This window comes from Notamacropus eugenii, chromosome 7 (assembly GCF_028372415.1).
Source record: "Notamacropus eugenii isolate mMacEug1 chromosome 7, mMacEug1.pri_v2, whole genome shotgun sequence".
NCBI classification, from domain to species: Eukaryota; Metazoa; Chordata; class Mammalia; order Diprotodontia; family Macropodidae; genus Notamacropus; species Notamacropus eugenii.
In genome coordinates, this window is record NC_092878.1 from 81,268,163 (window position 1) to 81,295,034 (window position 26,872).

Here is a 26,872-nt window from a genome sequence, read left to right on the forward strand (position 1 = left end):
GCATATCCCTTATTTATGCCTTAATTAGCAGTCAGGAGTAATTAACAATAATCATTAATATTAATAATAATGAGCGCATCATCAATAAAGTACAAACCTTAAAAGTGCTATGAAAATGCATTGCTATTATTATTACGATTAAATCTTAAGACTTTGACATATGCGTAGGAGATACCCTGTTGAAACATTTTGCTGTATGGAATCAAATTAATTTTTTTTAGTTAAACAATAAGCACCTAAACTTGTTAATATGTAGTTTGCCCTGTACTTTCCTTCCCCTGCTCTTCTTTCACCCCACAGAGTTATTGCTTTTTAGAAAACCAAAAAGAGAGGGAAAAGAGTTCAACAAAAGTAATTAAAACCTCCAAAAAGAAAGTGGGACATTATCTATAGTAGGAAAAGCTCTATGTCAATATAAGGTGCTATACAAATACTTGGACTTCATGTCAAAATATCAGAGGAAAATTCTCTTGCATTGGGAGGAATGTAAAAGTTTGCTATATAGGAGTGTGCACTGACTTTTGACTCATAGACTCATGGTGTAAGAAGGGTGGGGGGAAAGAGGATTCTATTAATCTGTTTCATTTTTCTTCATACTTCACACAAGATCATGCATATGACAGATCTAATAAAGAAATATTTTCATATGATTGTCAGGCTAGAATCACTTCAAGACCATTCTGTAAGCCATTGATCAGCATGAGGTAGAGCCTTCAACATTTTCCTCCCTTGAGTCATTGAGCATGCTCAGATACATGCCCTCTTCATCACTTTTCCACCATAAGCCTTTGCCATTTTTCATCCTAGTGAGAAGTAGAGAGAGCAAGCTAGTCCCTTCTTAACTTATTCTGTTTCAGCAATAAAGAGTTTTTTCATATGAATTCAGGACCATCCTAATAAGGTTGACATTAGACAGAAAGAAGGAAGGTCCATGACAAAGAGTGGTAGATAGAAAGCAAGTATTAGTGGAAAGAAAGTAGGCAGTGGCAATTATGTTAGGGAATAACTTGACTGGGGGAGAGAAATATAGTTTTAGGTCTATCATTCTATCTAAAGGTCTATCATTCTAAGAGAGACTGTTCTTGTATCACATATATTGTTTCTCAATAATAATTCATTAAACTTACATGATCTGTTGTCAGCGAAGCACATGGATGATAGTGGTTAAAGACAATGTCACCATCCTGTAGTGAACTCACGTATTTCTCTAAATCGTTGTATCTCTCTTCATAAAGCACTGTAAGGAACAAAGAATGAAATGTTAACATATGGTCCAATGGGTAGGCAATGACTGAAATGTAGATGACTTTAAAAGAACATATTAAGAACTCAAGATTGAAAGTACCAAGTCTGACTCTGTAGGATTTCTTTACTTTTAAGTGCCTTTGGGAGCCTCTGGAACAGCCTTGAGCATCCAGATTAGGATTAAAATTTGCTGTGCTCTTTTCTGCCTCCTGCCAATATCTTTTTACAGATTGTAACCACCTGAAAAAGGAAAATGGACACATTAATTTACCAGAAATAAGAACACAAAACCCATGGGGACCCCAAAATTTAGTGCTAGGATTTAATTTTTAAATTATTTGTGTTCTGGAAGTCAGATTATGTAATATTCTGTAGTAGTAACAGCAGCAGCAGCAGTTAAAAGCATTAAAATTGTGTTCTGTGAGAGGTACAAATCAGCTAGGTGGTGCAGTGTAAAAGAAAGCAGTGGTTGGAGAGTCTGGAAGAGGTGAATTCAGATCTAACCTTGAAAAGTTATTGTCTGTGTGACCTTGGACAAGTCATCTAACCTCTGTCTAGTTCAGTTTCCTCATCTTTAAAATGAGGATAATGATAGAACCTATATCCCAGGAGTGTGAGGGAATAAATATGATAAAATTTATTAATTTATTAAGGAATTTTCAAGCCTTAAAGCAATATATAAATGATAAGTTATTTTTGTTAAGACTGTCAGTTATTCAGATATGTGGCCTTGCAAAGGAATAAAAGACTTGCCTTGGAGTCAGAAAGACTTAACATTGATAAGATCTAATATACTTAATAGAATGTCTAATCTTGTTAAGTCTTTTAATAAGATTGCTGTTAATGTTTTCATTTTTTGAGAAGCTTGTGAATGGACTGTAATAACAAATGTTCTTATTTTCTTAATCACACAGGAATTTGTGCGCAATGATTATGTCAAATATTTAAACCAATAATAATTAAAAAATAATAATGAAGAGGAACAAATAGTGTTACCTTTCATGTCTGTTTTTTGATAGAACACCCTTGATTTTCTAAAGACGGTAGTTTTTGTTTCTTTTTCACTTAGATTAAGCTTCTTTAATGTGATAAAATATTATTGTACTATAAGACATTATGAAATAGTTATTTTCAGAAAAAGCTGGAAAGATTCTTGAAAACTGATGTGAGAGGAATAAATAGAAGTAGGAAAAAATGACACAGGAACACCAATATTATGAAAATAAATGACTATGAAAGACTTAAAAAAACTCTGATCTATATTGTAACTAACCATGATTCCAGAGTACTCATGCTTACTCACAGTACCCACCTCCTGACAGAAATGAAATGTGATGGCTTTAGAAGACAGATTAAGATATAGATGGATAGATAGATCTAAAAAGATATCTAGATCTAGAGTCTAGATGGAATAGATGGAGATAATAAATATAGATGATTTAGACACATATAGATAGTTAAAGATATAGACAGATGTAGAGGTTAATATAGAAATATAGAGGTAGATTAGATAAATAATTAGAGGGAGAGAAATATAGATTTAGGCATAGATGAGATGTGGTCAGTGTTAGAATTTGTTTTGTTTCATCATGGATATATGTATATTACTTAAAAAGATTTTGTTTTTCTTTATTGTTCACTTGGAAATGGTGAAGTGATTTGAACTAAGAGGCTCCAACTCTGAGGTTCTATGATTCTGTGAGTTTCTTAGTTGGACATATTCTCAGAAAATTTCTAAGGAGACTATATTCTCTGGAAGATTCAGAGAAAAGTTACCTAGTTTGTTGGAAATCAGTAGAAATACCCATTAAATACTACAGAATTCATGCAGATTGGGAAAATTACAATTTCTCAAAACAAAAAAAATTGCTTTTGCAAGAATTATCTTCTGGAGAAAGTCTGGTGCCTACTCAGTGAGATGCTTAGGATTGCTGATGGTTGCTGAAAGAGCCAAGAAGGGACATTGGATCATAACCAGCAAATGTTCCCAAATTTCTGCTCCAATTTGTCCCCCAAGACAATGAACCTATTGATGTAAAAAATATATTAGTCAAAGAATTAGTATGGAGATAACATATGAAACCAAATAAATAAATATGAGAGAAGTATTTTATATTCCATGAGAAAAATCCTATGACTAATAATAAAATAATAATCATCATGGGACTGTTGGGTTTTATGGAGAAGAGGCCAGCAGAAAGCTCACTTCAGAGTCAGGAAGACCTGGATCCAAGGTCTCTAATCACTTGTAACAGTTTGACTCAAGGTAAGTTACTTAAACTTTCACTGTCTCAAACAATTCTCTATAACCATGGGCTCAAACGCATTTTTATAAGACTCTCCTCAATCAATCTGCTCAAAGATTAATTATCCAATGCTCCATGTCATTATGAAGGGTAGAGTTAGAGAGAATTAGAGAAGAGAAATCTTGATCTTTTGACTTCTAGCTTTGCAAGAGAAGACACAGATCCTGATTCTCTTCAGAGCAAGGTCCCTGAAAGGATAGAATATTTCTGGGGGAAAACTGACATGTAGAAGAATGAGAACTTAAATCATGTCTCCTTCACTAGCTTACCACATTAGAGATTTCTTTGAGTGATATCTGGGATTCTCTATTGGTTGAGCTGAGATATCTCACTCCAAGTGGGAGAACTCATTCACTCTGAATATTCTTTGACATGACTTCCTCTGTATAATTTATCTGATTTCTCTTTATTCTTCATTTGGATAAATGGGTTTATGCCCTATTTGCTATGTGTGATCTTTGTGTAACAGAACTTTTGTGGGGAAGCCTTTGGATATATAACTTAGGAGACTCCTTCCTTATTAAGTAAATAGAGACCAGGAGCACAGCTAGAAATTACTTTCCTAGACTAACAATATTTAGGGCAGCAGATATAATTCTAGCCTAGAAACTCTTCTCCAAGGAGAGAATAGTGGCTAGGCTCTGGCCTCAATCTCCCATCTCTTTTCTGGCAGGAATCAATATCTCCATTTGAGAAAAGTAGGTGGAGGAGACTCTATAGATCTCTATCCATGGCTCCCTGAAAGTCACATTGAGATGAACCTGTGTGGACACAACTAACCTACATGGGCAACACACACATAGATACATATACAGATATACAGAGAGACACAAAAAGACACAGATAATTCACAGACACAAATGCACAAAGAGAAACAGGAAAACATGCAGAGACATGCAAACCATATACACAAAAAAATACAAGGTCTAAAAGAAAGGCAGAAAACTACAACACATAAAGAGACACACAGATATACAGAGATATACAAGGCACATACACACATATACACACACACACACACACATACACATACAACCCTTATGTTTCTAAGATCATAAGTTTCATTCTGCCGCTGTTTGTCCTTCATTCTCTAAAAGGACCATGACGTTAGGGAGGTGATACTATTATATGCAAGTGAATTGGATTTAAGTGAGAGAGAGCTGTGTAAAGTCACCAGCTTCACTTTCTCCTCTGGATCCATTGAAGTACGGTGGCCAGATATGCATCAGGACAACTAGAGAGGGCCTAGAATGCAGTGGGGCACTTTGGCCTATTCAAGCTAAGGTCTTTAACAAGTCTCGGTTTGACTGAGAAAGTGTCCATTCAGTGATCAAGGCTTAATAAAAAATGAAGCAAAGAATGGTCTCTTGAAAAAAAAAAAAAAGGTACTGATCCACATGGTAGAAGAAATTCCCCTCCAGGAAACCCCTACCTACAAACAACAAGTCTGGTAAAAATTAAATAAATAAATTAGAAGAGATATTTTAAATAATCGTCATCACTATTAACAAGGAAACCAATTTTTAAAAAGCCAACTTCTCTTTAGATTTAAGTCCAGGTAAGCCCTTTAAGGATTTAAGATATAATGGGAGGGTTCTGCTCTCATTGTAATACAAGAAACCCATGAAAGAATTTCTCACACATAACTTTGCAAGCTATACTGATACATACTGGAGACTGAATGAAAAAATGGAGCTAAATTATAATAATTCACCATAGCCTAGAATGTGATAGGAAGCAATTCCACTCTGAACCCCATCAAAAGGAAGTAACTTACAGCATTAGCAAATTTATCTCATTCTGAGTTGATTTTATCCCTAAAATAATTTCAGGATTTATATACTCTGAGAAGTAGCAAATCACTTACCTCATCAAATATAACATATCTGATCTTTTCCACCCATTTTTGACAAACAGGGGAAAGCAATAAGATTTCAAAACAGGCTGGCACTGTTATAAGGACCTACAAACAAAGACATTTGAAATTTGAAACCTACTGAAAAATTAATAATAATAATAATAATTCACACTTTAATGGTGATTTAAAGTTCTCAAAGATTCTAAATTGATCAGTTGAATATATAACTAGTTTTCATTTTTTAGGACTAGTTTCATGCAAGTCATGATGCATCATGAGCATATCGTTGCATAAATTTCTTCAATAAATGAAAGAAATCATATCCAAAAGAAAGAAGTTAATATTTGACTTAAAGTATTTTCACTTTTTGTTTTGATTTGCTTCATTTTGAACAAGTTCTGACATGTCCTGCACTGGAATTCATCCAATGTCAGATACAAATTAAAATAAAAATTTACATTGCTAAAAAACCTTATGACATTGACTACTGTCATGAGTATGCTCATAAATAATGTTTGAGAGGAAACAAGTCTAAATTAGATGCTAGAAGGTTTGCTGAAGTGTTTCCTGCCAATGTGATGACACATACCTTTGGCGGCTTTACCAACAAGGCGGGACTGCTGTTTTAGGTTTGGGACCCAAAAATATTGGTAGAACCATGAGCCCTGTTCCGAACTTACTAAGTAAGATGGAATGAAATTAATAGTTTCATTAATTTCATTTATATCTCATTTTTCATCAATAATATTACATTTCTCTGTCTCAGGTTCTTTCTTTATAAAGTCAAAGGAGTACTAAGCATTTTTCTGCAGCACTTTGATCATAAACACCTGCAGCATAGAGTACCTGACAGTTTAATGCATAATGGCGGTAATCCCTTGTGAAAACACCACATAGAACTTGACCTTCTGGTAGGTGTTTCGTGAAACGACTCTGGACAGTGGTGGACACTTGGTTCACAAGGGCCTGGTTGAGGCAGAAAAGGGGTCCATTAGCAAAATCACAACAGAATAATAATCATTGAAACTTATATTTGGGGGGCATCAAACCTGGGATTTCACTTGTGTCAAGAATTCCCTGGCCAGGAAATTTCTAGCAAATGAGATCACCAACTACTCTTCACTTTTAACCTTAATGAATCATCTGTTTCACTAAAAAGTTAAGGTACTAGAATAGGGTCATAGAGTTAGTCTGTGATAAAGGTGGAACTTGAACTCAAGGTTATTCTAATTCGAGGGTAGCCTTTCTATCCATTATTCCATGCTGCCTCTAAGGTAAAACCTAAAAGATTTTAAAAACCTAAAAAGTGCCTTTGAAAAGTATGCTTATGACTAATGTGAAAATATGTTTACTAAGAATGTATATATAAAGGCTATATCAGATTTCATGCCATCTTGGGGAGAAGTTAGGGAAGGGAAGTGGAGAAAATTTAAAACTTGTAGAATTGAATGTTGAAAACTGAAAATAAATTAATTTTTAATGCTCAGCTATAATGTAACTCAAAGAGCTTAATGATTTCTTTTTACATGCAATTTATAAAAAAAAAAAGTGACTACCATTGTATAACTCAAAGCAGTTAGTCTAAAAATACTACATAGTACTTTAAGGTCTGCAGAGCACTTTGCAAATGCAACCCTCACAACAACCCTGGAAGTGAGGTGCTACTATTATCCCTGTTTTACGTATAAGCAAAGTAAGCCTAAGGCACTTGCCCACAATCACACAGAAAGCATTGATCCAGAATTTGAACGTGGCTCTTCTTAGCTCTCAAGTCTAGCCCTCTGTCGCCTACGCCAACTAACTGCCTCCTAAATCTGCTGCTATGCTGAGAGGAGGAAGTGCCTGTGTAAGAAATATCTATATTTATGTGTGATATACATATATAATATATATATAATATATATATACAGATATATATCCATATGTGTCTATATATGTGATATTTATCTATATCTCTATATCTATCCAAAATATATACCTCATTCTACTCCTTGAATGAATGAATAATCTCTCTCTGGAGGATAGATAACATGCTTTCTTGTGTATACTATGGAATCAGTTGGTCATTGATTAGATGAGGGTTCTTAAGACTTTCAAAATTAATTGGTTCTACATTTTTATCCTGGTTCTGCTTGTGTCTCCTCATCATCTTATCACCAAACTTAGTGCCCTTGTATAGAAGCACTGCACACAAGAGAAAAATAATGGCCATGTCAGTAGATGGAACAGCAACTAATGGGCACCTGAATATTCAGGTGCACAGACAGGTAGCCCCAGGTAGCCAACCTCAAACTTCTTGGGAAATGGAATCAGCCAGTGATCACTCAGACCATGAACTTCAAGTGAACTCCAACTCCAATTGGGGAAAATTTACAAATAGCTACTAGACTGTGCATACGCTTTGACTCAACAGCACCACTTCTAGGTCTATATTTCAAAAATCAAGAAGAAAAATATTAAAGCAGCTCTTTTTTTTTTTACAGAAGCAAAGCAATTTTAACTAAGGAGGTGTCCAACATTAGGGAATAGCTATACAAATTATGGTACATGAATTGACTTTGAAACATTTATGAACTTAGACCTATTTAATAAATAAACATGATTCTAGAGCAGCCATGGTGAAGTACGCTATTCAGCTCATAACAGCAAGGCACTGAACTCATGCTACAAAATGAGACCATACGTTCTCTGACAAGATGAATGTAGGAATTTGTTTCGCTTGACTATGCGTATTGTTTATAAACATTTTCTTTCACTTTTTTAAAGGGGTTGGGAAGTTTGAAGGGAGAGAAAATAAGTGCTTGGCAAAGGTTAAAAAATAAAATTTGATTTAAATAAAGAAGCAAGAGGAAAAAGAAGAAAAAAAGCTTTTAATGGACCAGGAGTCAGGACCTGGATTCCATTCCAGCTTTGTCACTAATTAGTACTAACTAATGACCTTGATCAGATGATTTTTATCTCTCTGGGTATCTATTTCTCTCTTCTGGTATGAGAGAGTTGAATTAGATAATTTCTTAGGTCCCTTTAAATTCCATGATTATGATTCTATTACTGTATCCTCTAAACACATAGGGCATTTAAGGGGTGTAGTGGATAGAGTGGCAGACCTGAAATTAAGAAAGCTCATTTTCCTAAAATCAAATCCGGCCTCAAACATTTACTAGCTGTGTAATCTTCTGCAAGTCACTTAAACCTGTTTGACTCAGTTTCCCCATCTGTAAAATGAGCTGGAGAAGGAAATGGCAAACCACTCCATTATCTTTGCCAATAAAACCCCAAATGGGGTCATGGAGAGTTAAATATAACTGAAACAACTAAAGAACAACTAGATACACAAATAAGTGAAAGAAGTGTGATTTCATCAATGTGGGGAAGTTTGGGAATTTCCTCAGCCAACACATAGTGCAGCTTAACTGTGATTTAGTAGATAAGTCCTAGGGAGAGAATAAGTGATTTGCCCAGGGCCACACACTTGGTTACTGAGGCAGAATTTAAATCCACATTTTCCTGGCTCAATCCATTACACAACACTATCTCACCCTCTAAAGCTTAAGAGGAGAATTAAACAAATGAAATTAAATCCAACCTTTAAGGCTATACATTTCTTTAAAAAGGAGAAGACAAAGGTAAACAAAGTTACATCCACTCAAGCTCTACCTTTGTAGGGGCCACATACACAATCACCCCATCATCACTCTCCTTCAGAATTTTCTCCATGCAGTAGTAGGAGGCATACGTTTTCCCTGATGACGTGGGAGCAACGATCACAGCTGACTCGTTATTGTCCACAACATCAAGAAGTTCTCGCTGCAGATTTGTGAGTAATATACATGTGGAGAATAATGTGGACAGGCTGTTACCAAAATGCCAGGCAAACAATATCATGTAAACCAATGTAATGCCATTGAAACTCTTCACACTGATGCCTACATTGCAATGCATGTGATAGGATTTCCTGAATCCTGAAGTAGAAATAGGGTTTTCTTGAATGGAAGAAAAGGGTATTTGTATTTATTTATGTTCTGGTTATCTTCCCCCTATAGAAAATAAAAAACTTGAAGGAAAAGGATCTTTCTTTTTTGCCTTTGCACCCCCAATACCTGGCTTAGGGCCTACCCCATAGTAGTCACTTAATAAATGCTTATTCAAACCAATTCACTTGAAGTCCCTTCCAGATCTGAATCTATGTTCTTAGGATGAATAGAAACATCCCATTCTTTAAATTGTACCAAAACTATACTTCCAAAAAAGAAGTACTCATATAACACATAATGATTTCATAAGATAGTGGTAAATTATCCATATGTATACATGACAACGTAAAGTTCTACTGAAGTTTCACTTGCAAACAAAATCTAAGAAAATTCAGCTCAATATCATTACCTGCCACGTGTCTGGAATAAAATCCTTAACCCTTGGATCTGGAACTTTTCCCTCATCCCGGAACAAGTAATGGCCCATGTGTTGTAGCTGAAAGCGAGCTGGTCCCATATCAATAGCATAACGGATCTTTTTCCTATTTTTACCATTTTCTGTAATCTGCATAATTGATTAATATACTAGTTGGAGTTGAAAATATATTTACATATAAACATACATTGATATGCAATAAGTTCCTATATGTGCAAAACAGTTTCATCAAGCTCCCACATAATATATAATTTATTTGGGAGGTAATTTGCAACCTCTGTCATCAATCTAGGAATGAGAAAAATATACAATGAAGAGAAATGCAATCCCCATACTGATAACCAATGAATTAATTGGCAGCAAGAGGGATTATGTAACTATAGCACTCTAGACCCTGGACATTTCACTAAAATCAAAGTCATACTTTTTCTTTTTCACACAATGGAACTACCAAAGACTTTCCAATTTTATATTCGTTCTAGTTTAGGTGAGTATGTTGATAATAATTGGATAATAATGTATGGAAAAGTGTAATTTGTGGAATGGAACAAAGCAAAATATTTTGTCAAAAGAAAAAAAAGCTTTGTTTACTAGAAGCTATATTTATTCCCACTAATTATATGAATCTTTAAAAGTGTAGGAAAAATTAAATTACTGAAAGAAAAAAATACAATATTCAAACATTACCTCTGTAGAATCCAAAGTTTTGGCCAAATTGTTAAATCCTAAGTAATTAAGACATTTGGATATCTTCTTTTTCTCTGGTTCCTTCAAAAATTCCTGGTATCTTTCCATTATGGAATGGATTCTTTTCATCATGTGAATAGCTATACTCAAATCTTTTTTTACTTTCCCTAGGCAAAAGTAAAAATAATAATATTAAAATATGTTTAAAATCTTCAGCAACAGCAAACTCTTAATTATCTACAGAATCTGTTCTCCATACCCCATTCTCCATAATCTGTATAATTGAGATCCTACTTTTGTATAATGTACTGCTGGACTTTGTGGAATATTTTTTCTTTAAAAAAGATGCAATTCCAACTCTCATGAGGTTTACTATTTAGCAGGGGAAATCAGACTTACACAGAAATAGCTGTAATGTAATAATGAAATTACTATTAGGTACAAATTTCTTTGGGAATATAGAAAAGAGAAAGATCACTGGAGAAAGGGTGAGGTTGGGGTGGGGGTGTGATCAAGGTTCAAAGAAGAAGATTTTATCTGATCTAAACTTTGAAAACTGTACAGCAAAACTATTAGAATGGAAGCTCCTAGAGAAAAGGGATTATTTCATTCATTAACTGTAATTGTATCTCCAGTGCCAGGCAAATAATACATATTTAATAATTGCTTCATGATTGATTGATGGATCTCCTGCTGGAGGTGGGCGTGAGACAGCATTCCAAGTAAAAAGAGTAGAATATATGAAGGTATGAAAACAAGTGATCACAAGGTAGTTTGGGAGAAGGTAAACTATCCAACTTGGCTAGCATGTAGGGTATGTAAAAGGTAGTGTTGGGAAATAAGACTTGGAAAGGTATATTGAAGACCAAATCATGGGGTGTCCTAAATGTCAGGATTAGGTAGCTTTAATCTGCAGTGGTGTGCTTACTAAATGTTTTGAGGAAGTGAGGTGATACAGTCAGAGCTAGAATTTAGAAAGATCAATTTGGAAGCCATGTGTAGGATAGATTGGAAAGGAAAGTTATTCCCTCTTTGGACTCAGGTGTTGAAAATGAAAAGATGAGAAGATTGAAGAAATATTGTAGAAAAACAATCCTACTAATCACCCATTCTCACAATGTGTCAACCAAAGTGTCTTTCTCAACTCCCCACTTAATTCATTCTCATCCCTCCACCACCACCTCCCATCACCACCACCTATATCCAAATCATTGCCAACTCTTGACATTTCTATCTTTACAACATACATCCTGTTTTCTCAACTCACACAACTGCTACCTTGGTGTAGGCCTTCATCAAATAAAGCTTGAACTGTGGCAACAACCTCCTGGCTAACCTCCCTGCCTTATCTCTTCTCACTGTAATTCATCCTCCACTCAGCTGCTAAAATGATCTTTCTAAAGCACAAGCCTAACCATGTCACACCCCTCCTCAATAAACTCCAATGGCTTCTTATTTCCTACCAAATCGAATATAAAATCTTCTGTTTGGTTTTAAAAGTCCTTCACAAATTGGTTATTCCTACATTTCTATTTCTCTTACACTTTACTCCATTGCATCTACCTATAATCCAGATACTTTGACCTCCTTGCTATTCCTTAAACCAAACACTCTATTTTAAAACTCTGTCTTTGGGCTGACTGCCTCCCCATGGCTGGTATGCTCTCTCTCTTCAGTTCTGTCTCTTGGCTTCCTTGAACTCTTCAAGATATTTCAAATCCAACCTTCTTCAAAAATGTCTTTCCTGATCTCATCATTGCTAATGCCTTCGCTCTGAGACTGCCTAAGTCTTTGCACATTGTTTCTACCATAGAATGTGAGTCAGGGACTATGTTTTCATCTTTCTATTATCAGCACGTAGCACAGTGCTTGGTACATAAAAAGTGCATAATAAATACTTGTTGACTTACCTGACCTGAAATTCTTGAGGGATTGTGTGTAAAAAGAAAAACCCACTAACACACCACTGATTGATAGAGATGCAAATTTGTCTAACCATTCTGGAAAGCAATGTGGAATTATTCTGAGTCTGTGTCTAAAATGTCTATCATTTCACCCAGAGATCCCAGTGCTAAACATGTAGCCCAGTGGAATTATCGATAAAAAGAAAAATCCCACATATACCAAAATATTAATGCCAATATTTTTGTGGTAGCAAGGAACTGTATGCAAAATCGATGCCCATCAGTTGGAGAATGGCTTAGATTGTGATACATGAATTTAATAGAAAAGACTAATGAAATCATGTCTGGATTAATCATAGAAAGCTATAGATACAATCCATTTCAATGAGCATTTATTCAGAGCCTATTCTCTACAAGGCACTGGCCTCAAGAAGGTTATATTCTACTGATGAATGAAAAAATTCAGGATACAAACAATAATGTTGGATAATTCAGAGATTAATTTATCCTGTAGCAACTGTAGGAAATTTTATAGAGAAAGAATTGAGGGCAAGGAAGGGGGAAAGAATATGAGCTGAAACTTTGAGATTAGGATTTCATTAAATAGAAGGGAATCAGAAAGGTATTCTAGGGGTTGTGAGAAAGAACTTGAAGATTAATATGAGTAGGACATGTTCTGAAAAAAAGAAATAGACAAGCCTGACTAGGAGTAAGCAATTATATTGGGCAAAAGTAGCAGATAAGGTTGAAAAGTAGTTCTAACATTAGTCTGGTGACAGTGTATCAATGCAGCATAAGTGGAGAGAGCCTATGGACAGGCATATCAATTAAAACTATTTAGGCAGAAGGATCAATTTTTATTGATGTGCAAACATCCCTGTCCAATGTCAAAATCAAATATTTCCAACCATCTCCATTTTTCTCCAACTTAAACCATTATATCACTCTCATATCTCCTAAAGATCAGGAAGAAGTGGATAGTAATCACTCCTTTAGGAGATGGGAGGGGATAGGATCAAGGTACAAGTATAAGGCTTTTTCCTAGAAATGAGGAGGATCATCAAATTCTCTAAGACTGAAGGGAAGGAGACAAAATGGGGGAGAATACAGATGCTTTAATGTATCAAGAATCATAACTAAGAAAGTCTATAACCAATGGCCCCTGTCTTCTCTTTAAAATATGAGGTCAATTTGGAACTAAAAACTTCACATTAAAGTGTTAAAAAAAGAAATATGAGGGATTGGGGGTAACAGAAATGTGTGACTTGGGAAGGGATAAAAATGGTTTGAAACAGCAACTATGGAGTCAATCAGAGGTGAATAAATTGCTCTACAGTAATGAGAGTCCAGTAAAGTTTAGAAAGTGTTAATTTCCTGTGAATCCAGTCATGATTCTACCCATGAAAAAAATGTATTTCATCTTGGACCAGTGAAATAGTAGCAAATTTCAGGATCATTTTATGAGATAAAGAGAGGAGCATGGATCAGAATGGATGAAGAGGGAAGTCCTAAGTTTAAAAGTTAAATTCCTACTTCACAGTGACTTTGGAAAATGGGCATTGGGTTATACCTCTTCAAGTATAAAATGAAGTGAAAGACTGCACTGGAATATTAGAATCATAGAGCTAGAGCTATGAGAGATGTTAGCGATTGACTATTCTACCAACTCACCCCCTTTCTCCTCTCCCACTTTACAGACAGAAAATCTAAGGCCCAGAGAGATTAAATAGCTTGCACAAGGCCACACAGATAACGAAAGACAGAATCATGATTCTAATTCAGGTCTGGTCATTATATATCTATATCTATATCTATATATCTATATCTATATATAAATTTCATTTCATTTTTATCGCAGTTGTTCTGCTTACGTTTGTTTGTAAAGAAGCAGAGTTGTTGTTAGCTATTTGTGGTGCAGTCAAAAACATGCTAGATTTAAAAAGCAGAGACGTGGACCTCATTCCAGCTCAGCTGTTTATGTACTGCTGGGAGTTAGACATGCTACTATTTCATTCCTCTGAGTCTTCATTTCCTTATCTGTTTCTTTTCTGTCAAATATTATTTTATTTTTTCCAGTTACATGTGAAGACAATGTTTAACTCATTTTTTATAAAATTTTGAGTTCCAAATTTTCTCCCTCCCTCAAATCCCCTCTGCCTTTGATGGCAAGCAATTTGATATGGGTTATATAAATGCAATCATGTAAAATATATTTCCATATTAATCATGTTTTAAGAGAATAGAACAAAAGGAAAAGTTCATGTAAATCTTTTCATGTTTTTCTAAAATAAACCTGCATGTCCTTTCTTATAACCCAGTAGTATTCTGTTACATTCATATTCTACAACTTATTCAGACATTCCCCAATTGATGGGCATTCCTTTAATTTCCAATTCTTTGCCACCATGAAAAGAGCTGCTATAGATATTTTGTACATATAGATCATTTTTCTTTTTGATGAGCCTTAGTAGTAGTGTTGCTGGATCAAACGATATGAACAGTTTGATTGCCCTTTGGGCAGAGTTCCAAATTGCTCTCCAGAATGGTTCAATCAATTCACAACTCCACAAAAAATGCATCAGTGTTCCAATATTTTCCTTTTCTATCATATTAGCAGATCTGATGAGTGTGAGGTGGTACCTAAGAGTTGTTTTCATTGACATTTCTCTAATCAGTGGTTATTTAGAGAATTTTTTCATATGAATATACAGCTTTGATTTCTTCATCTGAAAATTGCCTGTTCATATGTTTGACCATTTATCAATTGGGAAATGCCTTGCATTCTTAGAAATTTGACTCAGTTCTTTATTTATTTGAGAAATAAAACCTTTGTCAGAGACAATTGCAGTAAAAATCGTTTCCCAGCTTTCTGCTTTCCTTCTAATATTTGCTGTATTGACTTTGTGCAAACATTTAATTTAATGTAATCAAAATTATACATTTTTCATTTCATAATGTTCTCTATCTCTTGTTTGGTCATAAATTCTTCTCTTCTCCATAGATCTGATAGTAAACAATTCCTTGCTCTTCTAGTGTGCTTATGATATCACCCTTTATGTCTAAATCATATACCCAATTTGACTTTATCTTGATGTCAAGTGTGAGAGGTTGGTCTATACTTAGTTTCTCCCACACTGTTTTCCAGTTTTCCCAGAAATTTTTGTTAAAGAGTGAGTTATTATCCAAAAATCTGTGATCTTTGGATTTATCAAATACTAAATTACTTCAGTAGCTTAGTACTGTGTATTGTTAGGTACTACCGATCCACCACTCTATTCCTTAGGCTGAGCCAGATAGTTTTGATGATTGTCACATTTTAATATAGTTTGAGATCTGGTACATATAGGTCACTATCCTTTTGCATTTTTTTCATCAATTCCCTCACTAATCTTGACTTTTTTATTCTTCTGGATGAATTTTGTTATTTTTTCTAGCTCTATAAAATAATTTTTTTGTAGTTTAATTGGTATGGCATTAAATAAGTAGGTTAATTAAAGTAGACTTGTCATTTTTATAGTATTGGCTCAATCTACCCATGAGTATTTAATATTTTTCCAATTATTTAGATCTGACTTCATTTGTGTGAATAGTGTTTCATAATTTTGCTTATATAATTCCTGGGTTTGTCTTAGCAAATAGACTCCCAAGTATTTCATGTTGTCTACAGTTATTTAAATGGAATTTCTCTTTCTATCTTTGGTTTCTGGGCTTTGTTGGTAATACATAAAATACTGATGATTTGTTTAGGTTTATTTTACAACTTGCTAAAGTTGTTCATTATTTCAAATAGTTTTTTAGTTGGTTTTTCCAAGGTTTTCTAAGTATATCATCATATCATCTGCAATGAGTGATTGCTTTGTTTTCTCATTTTCTATTCAAATTTCTTCAATTTTTTGCCTCTTTTTATTGCTGTAGCTAGTAGTTCTGGTATAATATTGGAAAATAGGGGTGATAATGGGTATCCCTGTTTCACCCCTGACCTTATTCGGAAAGCTTCTAAAACTTATCACCATTACAGATAATGCTTGCTGATGATTTTAGATAGATGCTAATCATTTTAAGGAAAGCTCCATTTATTCCTATGATTTCTATTGTTTTTTATAGGAATGGTGCTGTATTTGTCAAAAGTTTTTTTCTGCATCTATTGAAATAATCATAAGATTTCTGTTAGGTTTGTTATATAAATGGTCAATTATCTTGGTAGTTTTCCTAATATTGAACCAGCCCTGCATTCCTGGCAGAAATCCCACCTGGCCATCTCCTTGCTAGTATTTTAGTTCAAAATTTTTACATCAATATTCATTAGGGAAATTGATCTGTAGTTTTCATTCTCTATTTTTGCTCTTCCTGATTTAGGTATCATCACCATATTCGTGTGATAAAAGGAATTTGATAGGACTCCTTTATCACCTATTTTCCCAAATAGTTTATATAGTATTGGAATTAATTGTTCTTTCAATGTTTGATAGAATTCATTGACTCTGGTATAGAATTCAGCTGGCTCTGAGAATTTTTTCTTATGGAGTTCCTTGATGGCTTGTTGAATTTCTTTTTCTAAGATAAAGTTATTTCTAAGATAAAGATAATTTCCTCTTCTGTTAATACAGGCAATTTATATTTTTATAAATATTTGTCAATTTCATTTAGATTGTTAGATTTATTGCATACAATTGAGAAAAAAGGGTTGCTAATAATTGCTTTAATTTCCTCTTCATTGGTGGTGAATTCACCCTTTTCATTTTTGATGCTGGCAATTTGGTTTTCTTTCTAAAATCAAATTAACTAATAGTTTATCTACTTTATTAATCTTTTCACAAAAGCAACTCAGTTTTATTTCTTAGTTCAATGGTTTTCTTTTAACTTTATTAACCTCTTTTTTGATTGTCAAGATTTACAATTTGATGTGGTTTTTTATTTGCATGCCCAATTCATTGATTTTCTCTTTCTCTGTTGTTATTGCTTTCTTTGTTGTATGCATTTAGAGAAATAATTTTTCCCCTAATCATTGTTTCAGCTGCATCCCATAAATGTTGGTATGCTGTTTCATTGTTGTCATTCTCTTTGATGAAATTATTAACTGCTCTATGGTATGTTCTTTGACCCACTCATTATTTAGGATTAGGGTATTTAGTTTCCGATTGATATTTAATCTATCTTTCCATGCCCCTTTATTAAAAATTTTATTGCATCATTATCTGGAAAGGATGCATTCAATATTTATGCCTTTCTTCATTTGATTGTGAGGTTTTTGTGCCCTAATACATGGTTTTGTGTAGGTTCAATGTACCACTGAGAAAAAAAGATTTATTCCTTTCTATCCAATTCAATATTTTCCAAATATCTATCATATCTAACTTTTCTAAAATTATACTCACTTCCTTAACTTCTTTCTTGCTTATTTGCTGTTAGATTTATCTGGTGCTGAGAGGGGAAGGTTGGGTTCCCCCACTAGTATAGTTTTACTATCTATTTCCTCCTATAACTCATTTAACTTCTCCTTTAGAAACATGGATGCTATATCATTTGGTGCATATATGTTTAGTATTGATATTACTTTATTGTCTATGGTATCTTTTAGCAAGATGTAGTTTCCTTCTTTATCTCTTTTAATTAGACCCATTTTTGCTTTTGCTTTGTCTGAGATCAGGTTTGTAATTTGTGCTTTTTTTGTTTTTTACTTGAGCTGAAGCATATATATTCTGCTTCAGTCTTTTATCTCTACTCTGTATGTGCCTCTCTCCTTCAGATGTATTTCTTGTATACAACAAGTTTTAGGAATCTGGCCTTTTATCCACTCTGCTTACACTTCTATTTTATTTGAATATTCATTCCATTCATATTCACAGTTATGAGTACTACATATTTCCCTCTGTCCTATTTTTCCCATTTATATTTTTCTTCTTTTTTTCTTTAACCTATGACCCTTTACCTGGGTTTTGCTTTTGATCACCACCTCCCTCAACTTGCCCCCTTCTATCAGACCCCCCATTTTCTTGTCCCTTTCCCCTCCTACTTCCCTATAAGGTATGATAGATTCCTATATCCAACTGAGTGTTTATGTTATTCCTTCTTTGAGCCAAATCCAATGAGAGTAAGATTCAAATAATGCTCACACACCTTTTTTTTCTCTCCACCTTAATAGATTTTGGCACCTCTTCATGTGATATAATTTATCCCATTCTGCCTCCCCCTTCCCAGTTCTCCCAACGAATCCCTGTTCTAACCCTTAACTTTTTTCATGCCATCCCATCAAAATCAACATAATTTAATACCCTCTGTCTATTGATACTCTTTCTAACAGCCCTAATAGAGATACAATACTTAAGAGTTACAAGTATCATCTTCCTGTGTAGGGATGTAACCAGGTTAACCTTTTTGAGTAACATGTTGTTGGTTTTTTTCTTTTCAATTTACCTATATATGCTTCTCATTAGTCTTGTGTTTGAAAACTGAAATTTCTGTTAAGCTCTGGTCTTTTCATCAGGAATGTTTAAAGTCCCCTATTTCATTGAATGTCCATCTTTCCCCCTGAAAGATTATGTTCAGTTTTGCTGGGGAGTTGATTCTTGGTTGTAATACAAACTCCTTTGCCTTCCAGAATGTCTTATTCCAAGCCCTAAAAAGCTGCTAAATCCTATGTAATCCTGCTTGTGAATTCGCGATATTTGAATTGTTTCTTTCTGGCTGCTTGTGGTATTTTACTGGTGTTTTTATTTTGAGATCTGTTTCAGGAGGTGATTGGTGGATTCTTTCAATTACTATTTTATCCCTGGTTCTATGATATCAAGGCAATTTTCCTTGATAATTTCTTGAAAGATGATGTCTGGGCTCTTTTTTTGATCATGGTTTTTGGGTAGTCCAATAAATCTTAAATTATCTCTCCTGGATCTATTTTCCAAATTAGTTGTTTTTCCAAAGAGGCATTTTACGTTTTCTTCTTTTGATTTTGTTTTATTGATTCTTAACATCTAATAGAGTAATTTACTTCTATTTCTTCAATTCTAATTTTTAAGGAATTGTTTTTTATTGCAATTTTGTACCGCCTTTTATATTTGTCCAATTTTACTTTTTATGGAGTTGTTTTCTTCTATGAATTTTGGTGCTTCTTTTACAAAGCTGTTGACTCTTTTTCTCATATCTTTTCTGAATTTTACTTTCACCTCTCATTTGATTCTAAAAATCCTTTTTGAGCTCTTCCAGGAAGGCTTTTTGGAATTGAGGCCAATTCATATTTAGATTTTTAGCTTTGCATGTAAGCATTTTAACATTGTTGTCCTCTTCTGAGTTTGTGTTTTAATCTTCCCTGTCACCATAGTAGCTTTCTATGGTGTTTTTTGCTCATTTTACAATCTATTTCATGACTTTTAAAATTAAGCTATACTCCTTGGACACCACAAGGGCTGTCATTGAAGTCACTGAATTTGATGTCAATTAAAGATAAAAGTCTAGAATGTACTATTAAAGAGATAGTCCGCTGCCATCTAGAAAAAGAAAAAGTGATCACAAAGACTGCATTGCTTCATCAAAAACAGATCATACCAAACTAAATGTGCTGCATCAGGCCCTCTGGGCTGGGAGTTCACCTTCTGTGCTTAAGTCACTTAGACTAATCCTGCCTGTTGCACTGAGGCCTCCAGGGCTAGCAACTCAAGCCAGGGCAGGAGGTATCCTAGCTAATCTGTTGTGCCTCTGGGCCTGCTGAGCCAAGACTGCAGAGTCTTGATTGCTAATCTGTGCTGGGACTAGGGGCTTCCCACTGGCTTGCCTGGATATTGCCTGCTCTCCTCTACACTCTCCTTTTACCCAAGCGAGAAAAACCTTTCCTTCCAAGCTATGTTGGGTTGGAAAATTATTTCATTCCATCCTTTTTGAGTTCTGTTGCTCCTGAATTCATTTTGATGTTCTATTTAAAGTTGTTTCAAAGGAACCTGGGGAGAGCTCAGGCAACTTCTTGTCTTTTTTCTGCCATCTTGACTCTGCTTACTCCAGCCCATTCACCTATCCTTCAATAAAGAGGGTGAATGTGATGACCTCAATATCCTTATGGCATCAAATATCACAACACCATGATCTTGTTAGAGCCATATTTAATAAAGGATAATGGAAAGATAGGTGGCAGGTGTAAATAGGGTGAAACAAGTTTCAAATGATGGCAAACATGAAGGATCATGAAGGCATCATTTTTTAATTAGATTTTCAAAAAGGAAAAGAGAGTCTAAAACCAAAAGGTCACTGAATTTGACTTCAATTACTGATAAAAGTTTAGAATGTATTATTAAAGAGATGGTCAGCTGCCATCTAGAAAAGGAAGCAGTGATCACAAAGATTTTGTATTACTTCATCAGGAACAGATTATGACAAACTCAATCTTACTTCCTTTTTGGCAGGGTAACCCATCAACTAGATAAAGTAAACATGGTAGATTTTAACAAAGTATTTGATACTCTCATACTAATCTTGTGGAAAAGATGTAGATGTGGGGTGGAGGACAATACAGATATAGATTTGGAGTTACTTGAATAGCAGGCACTGAAGTAATACTAAGGGTCATAAGCCAATTTGAAGAAAGTCTGTAACAGAGCATCCCCAAGGAATCTCTGGTTGGTCCTCTCTTGGTTCATATTTTCATCAACTCCATTAATAGTCACCCACCAAGCATCTATTAAGCACCTACTATGTGGTAGTCATCATGCTTAGAACTGTGATACATAGAAATGCAAAAAAAAAAAATTCTATGTCCTCACAAGACTCATAGTTTATGACTTGGACAAGACATTTATGGAATAATCATCAAATTTACAAATGATGCAAAGGTGGTAGGGATAGCTAAGATGTAAGATCACAACCAGGATTCAAAAAAATTCTTAACATGTAAAATCCAATACAATGAATTTTAGTTAGGATAAATATGAAGTATTATGCAAATGTATAACGAGTCAAATAAAAATACCTTCACAAGTACAGGACAAGGGTTGGAGGTGGGTGGACATTGAACTATGAACTCAATTTGCAAATGATGCAATGTTAAGCCACATGAAGAGTCACTTAGTGAATGAGGATTAATTAAATACCTACTATGTGCAAAGCACTGTGCTAAGTTCTATAAATGTAAAGAAAGGCAGAAGGCAGTCCCCTTGCCATAGAACAGATGAGATAATATGAAAACAGCTATGCAAAAAGTATATATATATATGTGTGTATATATACATATATATCATATGTGTGTGTATATATGTGATAAATAGGAAATAATCAGCAGAGGGAAGATATTAACATTAAAGGAGATTGGAAAGGGCTTCCTATAAATGATAAGATTTTAGCTGGGATTTGAAGTAAGCCAGGAAAACCCAAAGGCAGAAATGAAATGAAATTAAGAAAGAGACCATGCCATGGCATGGAGCACAGCCAGAGAAAATGCTGAGAATCAAAAGATAGAGTGTCTCAATTGAGTTACAGCTAACAATAATTGCCATGGGAAGAGTACTGAATTTGGCATCATAAAGTTTTATTGAATCCCACTCTTATTTCCTATATTGAGAAAATCAACTAGCTTCTCTATGCCTCAGTATTCTAAGTTGTGAAATGAAGGGATTGGGACAGGCAGCTTCTGAGACCTCTTAGAGTTATAGATCTCTGGTCCTATGATGCTATGACTATGGAAATACTACTGTTATGGTCAAACTTATTTGGATTATGGTGTTCAGTTCTAGGTGCTACATTGTAGGAATAGCATTGATATACAAGTGAGAATCTAGAGGACAGCTAAGATAGTAGAAGGCCTTGAGAATTTCACTCACAAAAGTTCAGAGACTTCTTTGGGGGACTTGTGGATACTTAGCCTAGAGAAAAGAAAACCTAAAGATGGAATAACTGTCTTCAAATATGTAAAGGGCTGCCATGTGCAAGAAAGATTACAAGAGAGATTACTCTACTTGGTCCCACAGGAGAGAAATTTGAAAAATGGGTGGAAGTTACAAAGAAGCCAATGCAGACAATGTATGGTAAGGAGAACTTTATAACTATTATAGCTGCCTATTCCAAAGTTAGAATGGGCTAACTCTGATGGGAGGTAAGGGATCTCCTTCTCTTGAAAATCTCAAGGAAAAATGGATGACTATTTAATGGGCATGTTGTAGAGCAAAGTGTGGTCCCTGGACCCAATGAGATTCTGAAGACCCTTTTGAAAGGTATGAAGGTCAAAATTTCATTCATAACAATACCAATACATTGTTTGCTTATTACAATATTCTGCCCTTTCCAAATGCATATCTGAGAAAGGCCAGATTTTCTTAAAATTCTTCAACCAAAACAGATTGCAGAAAAAAGGCATGAGAAAGCAGTTAACTTCTACTAAACCAAGCATTAAAAATATTTTTTAAAAAAATATGGAAAACATTGCCACTCTTCTCACTAATTTTTGGAGGGGGATATATAGTAATTTTCATTTAAAAATTCTATGTGTAACAGGTTAATTATTATTAATGAATTAATGCAAAGTTATAAAATATATCAGTTTTAATTTCTAGTGTAGTAAATATCAATAAGATACAACCCAGATAAACAAAAGTTTTTTGAGGTCCTGAGTAAGGAAATCCTGAGACCAAAAAATATGAGAACTATTAATGTAGAGGATTCTTTCACAACTATAAGTTGGATGAAATGGCCACTGATGACCCTTCCAGCAATGAAATTTTGTGATATCGTGACAATGAGTTGCTGAAAAAAGGAGTAGAACCAAAATTTTAACATTGCTTTTTACTCATGTTCAAATATTTGCTATGGTCTCACATGTATATACTGTCTACAAATGCATAGTATTAGAAAATGGAAAGTTACATACCTTCACCTTGGCAGTGTTCTCTCCATGCATTTAAGCTGGCATTCAGGCCTATCATTTCCACACTAAATTTCACAGAGTTGCTTTTACAAGACTTCAGAAAATCTTCCAGTTTTGTTATTCCAGAATGAAAATTCTCTTTCATTTCCCCTTCAATAGAAGATGAGAGGTTTTTCCATCGCTCACTTTCTTTCTGCTCCTCTTTGGCAAGGAGTCGATTGCTGTTTTCTTTGATAATGATGTCAGCTTTACTCTCCTATCAAGAAATCATTCAATAAATTAATAAGTTAATTAAGAGCCTATATGTGTCACACACAATGCTAGTCACTGGGGATACAATAAAAAAAAAAAGGAAAATAGTCCTTGCCCTCAGTGAGCATGCATTCCATTGTAGAGATAATATATAAATGTAAAAAACAAATACATGATAATCTTAAAGTGGAAGAAACTAGCAGCTGGCAGAATCAGAAAAGACCTCTTATGAAAGGTGGAGTTTCAACTGACTTTTAAGGGAAACTAGGGATTCTAAGGATAGCTGATAGCACAGGGGATAGAGCACCAGATCTGGGGTCAGGAAAACCTGAGTTCAAATTTGACCTCAGACACTTACTAGCTATGACCCTAGGCAAGTCACTTAATTTATGTTTGCCATAGTTTCCTTATCTGTAAAATGAGAAAGAAAGCCATTACCAATTATATCATTTGTGTCCTGGCTCAGCCTGCATTCCATGGCCATCTTTCAACTATATATTTGTCTTGTTTTCCATTCTTACCCTATTATTCTCCATTCCTTGAGCATTCCCTAGCATCTGTCTTCTTTGCTCCTACTGTCAGGCTTGCAACCACCACTATCACAGATCCAGGATAAGCAAGTCCAGCACAAATCTGAACCATCTCGCTTTTGCTAGACCTCCTATCAACAAAACTATCTCTTTATCAATCAATCAACAGGCATCTTCACCAATAGCTTGGCCTTCAACAATTAATGCCTTAACTGTGCTTAGCCCATGAAACAAAGGCTAAAAATGACACTGATTCCCATGTGTCCTTCCAATTCAGCTGTGGTGAAGTGAGGGAAAATATAAGGTGGCAACTGTTAAGAATCCTAAACCATTTAGACAGTTAATAAATATCATTTTATAACTAGGCTGCTAGTAGCCATTTTTGTCCTATTTTGTGATGAGATAATCTGTCATTAATATATAAAACAACATGCTATATCAAACTTAATGACATAGAGCTAGAGTCAGAAAAATAGTGTTACACCCTGCCTCTAATACTAACTATATCTCACTGGGCAAGCAAATAACCTCTCTTGTCCTCAAGTAACTCTTTAAGATTTATCAAAAGTTGTCAACAGATTGAAATCTTCAGTGGCTAAAGGAAGTTCCCACCCTTCTGATTCTAGATAAAAATAACATAAGGAAAACTAACAATTTCTTTAACCTTAGTTACAGCTACATTTTTTAATCTAGTCCCTTAATTGCTCAATCCCCAAATTTTCAAGGTGTTAAATTTATCTTAGAATGCAACTAGACTTTCAAAGAAGTAAAACATTAACAAGGCAATTTTCACCCTATCTAAGAAAGAAAATTGTGGACAAACAAAACACAAAGAGGAACACTGGATAAGGGTCAAAAAGAAAAACACTTAAAAGGTATAACATAGATAAGCATTAAAGAAAATGATTTTATAATTCATACATGTGATTTTTTGTTCTTCTTTGCTGGAACAAAATCTTTCTTTGCCTCAACAGATTGAGTTACAATGATTTTGGAAGTAGTGCCTTCTAAATTGCTTCCAAAACGTTGTTGAAAAGTCTGTAACTTTTGTATTGATCTGAGAACTTCTTTGGATTTTCCTTTAAAAAGAGATTTAAGACAAAATACATTATTTATTAATCTACTAACGTGTGTTTTAACAAGAACCTTTCTCCAACATACCTTCTTTCTCCTACACACACATATATATATATAGTGGGGCTTTTTTTTCATTTTACAAATAATAATCTATAAATAAATTATAGATTGACAACCATAACTACCAGATTCTCTCAGTTAATGAGGGTGTTTTAGGTTCATGTAAATGCTTGTTAATAAAGCTAGTTAGTTACCTGCTTGATTTCAGGCAACAGCTTCCTTTGGACTGTTTCATCACCTTTAAAATGAGGTAGGAAAGGGTCAGTGGTTTCTGAGATCCCATCTAGTTCTAGATATATGATCTTATAAGGAGAGGTAAGGATATAAACAAAATATAATTACTTCTCTCCATTTCACCCGTAATAAACTACCTAGTCTTAAGATCACGGCTCTAGACCTGGAAGCAATCTCAGTGGTCATCAAATCCAACCCTCTCTTTTTACAGTTAGGAACTGATATCCAGAAAGGTTAAGCAACTTCCCCAAGGTACACCAGATTGTAAATATCAGAAAAAGGGAGAAGGATGTGAACCCCAGATTCTAGAGCTTTTCATTGACTCACTATACCACCCCATCTCCCTCTACTAATAATATAATCTGCTGCATAAGTGATACATTTGCTAGACTGTGTTTGATTGTTAGACTACAAGGTTTTAATCAGACTCGGAGGGCCAATTTCGTAGATTATATGACAGGAAAGGACCTTGCAGATTTCCCACATCCTTATGTTGCAGAGGGAAGAAACTGAGCCCAGTGGGGAGACCAGAATGCAAACCTAGACTCTCCAAAATGAAATAAAATGTGTTTTCTATCACCATGGTATTAGACCATATCATATCAGTCATCCAGTTGTAATTGTCTCTAACATATTCTAGATATTTTCTGTATCACAAGTATTTTATGCAAAGAAAATAGATATCTTTACACCAGTGTTCAACAAATCAACATTATACAATGTAAAGTACCCTGGCTTTTGAGTTTTAACCAGGATTTGGGATTTAACCTCAACTTTGCCACTTGCTGACTTTGTGACGTTAGGAAAGTTATTTCTTTTCTTTGGAGCTCAATTTCAAGTATAAAAATAAGGGAACTGGATAAGATAATCTCCAAGGTCCCTTTTCACATTTTATCTGTATTCAGAATAATGAACACATATGCATCCGCAGCCATGTTGAAAGGGCATGTACTTTCCACAATCAATCCACGATCATTTATTAGGTACCTACTGTGGGTACTTAGGCATAGCGGTTACAACACAAAAGTGAAATGATTCACATATTCAAGGAACTTACGTTGTTATCAGGGGAATAAGATATATATAAATGTGTATGTATGCATATATGTATTTGTGTGTATATATCTGTGTATGTATATTTATATAAAAAATGGATCTTCAGTTGAGTCTTAAAGGAAACCAGAGATTCCAAAAGACAAAGGTGAGGATGGAGAGCATACCACACATGGAAACAGGCTGTGTGAATTCAGTTGTGTATGAGAAGCAGTCAGAAAGCCAATTTGACTAAACAGCAGATTATATGATAAGGAGTAATGTCTGTTAAAGATTGTAAATATACATTGAGGCCAAATTGTGAGGACTTTAAATTCCAAAGAAAGGGATTTGTATTTGCTATTAGAGACAATCAGGAATATCTGGAATTTTCTGAGTAGGGGAATTAGCACAATTTAGCAAAGCATATCATTCACCTT

At 34.6% G+C, this 26,872-nt stretch overlaps 1 protein-coding gene across 4 annotated transcripts in view; it reads right to left on the reverse strand.

Moving 5' to 3' along the window:
- The window catches only part of LOC140514131 (probable ATP-dependent RNA helicase DDX60), a 167,240-nt gene that overhangs the window by 90,730 nt on the left and 49,638 nt on the right, over positions 1–26,872 (reverse strand). For all 4 annotated transcript variants that reach the window (XR_011970448.1, XM_072624208.1, XM_072624207.1 and 1 more), the window contains exons 14-23: positions 24,951–25,108; positions 23,251–23,503; positions 10,507–10,673; positions 9,793–9,948; positions 9,067–9,216; positions 6,256–6,375; positions 5,419–5,514; positions 3,156–3,271; positions 1,346–1,485; positions 1,128–1,237 (exon numbers count right to left, since the gene is read on the reverse strand). Coding sequence is in view for 3 of the 4 variants with exons in the window: in XM_072624208.1 (XP_072480309.1) it covers positions 1,128–1,237; positions 1,346–1,485; positions 3,156–3,271; positions 5,419–5,514; positions 6,256–6,375; positions 9,067–9,216; positions 9,793–9,948; positions 10,507–10,673; positions 23,251–23,503; positions 24,951–25,108 (1,466 nt within the window). In the remaining variant the exon portion in view is untranslated. The remainder of the gene's footprint in view (positions 1–1,127; positions 1,238–1,345; positions 1,486–3,155; positions 3,272–5,418; positions 5,515–6,255; positions 6,376–9,066; positions 9,217–9,792; positions 9,949–10,506; positions 10,674–23,250; positions 23,504–24,950; positions 25,109–26,872) is intronic.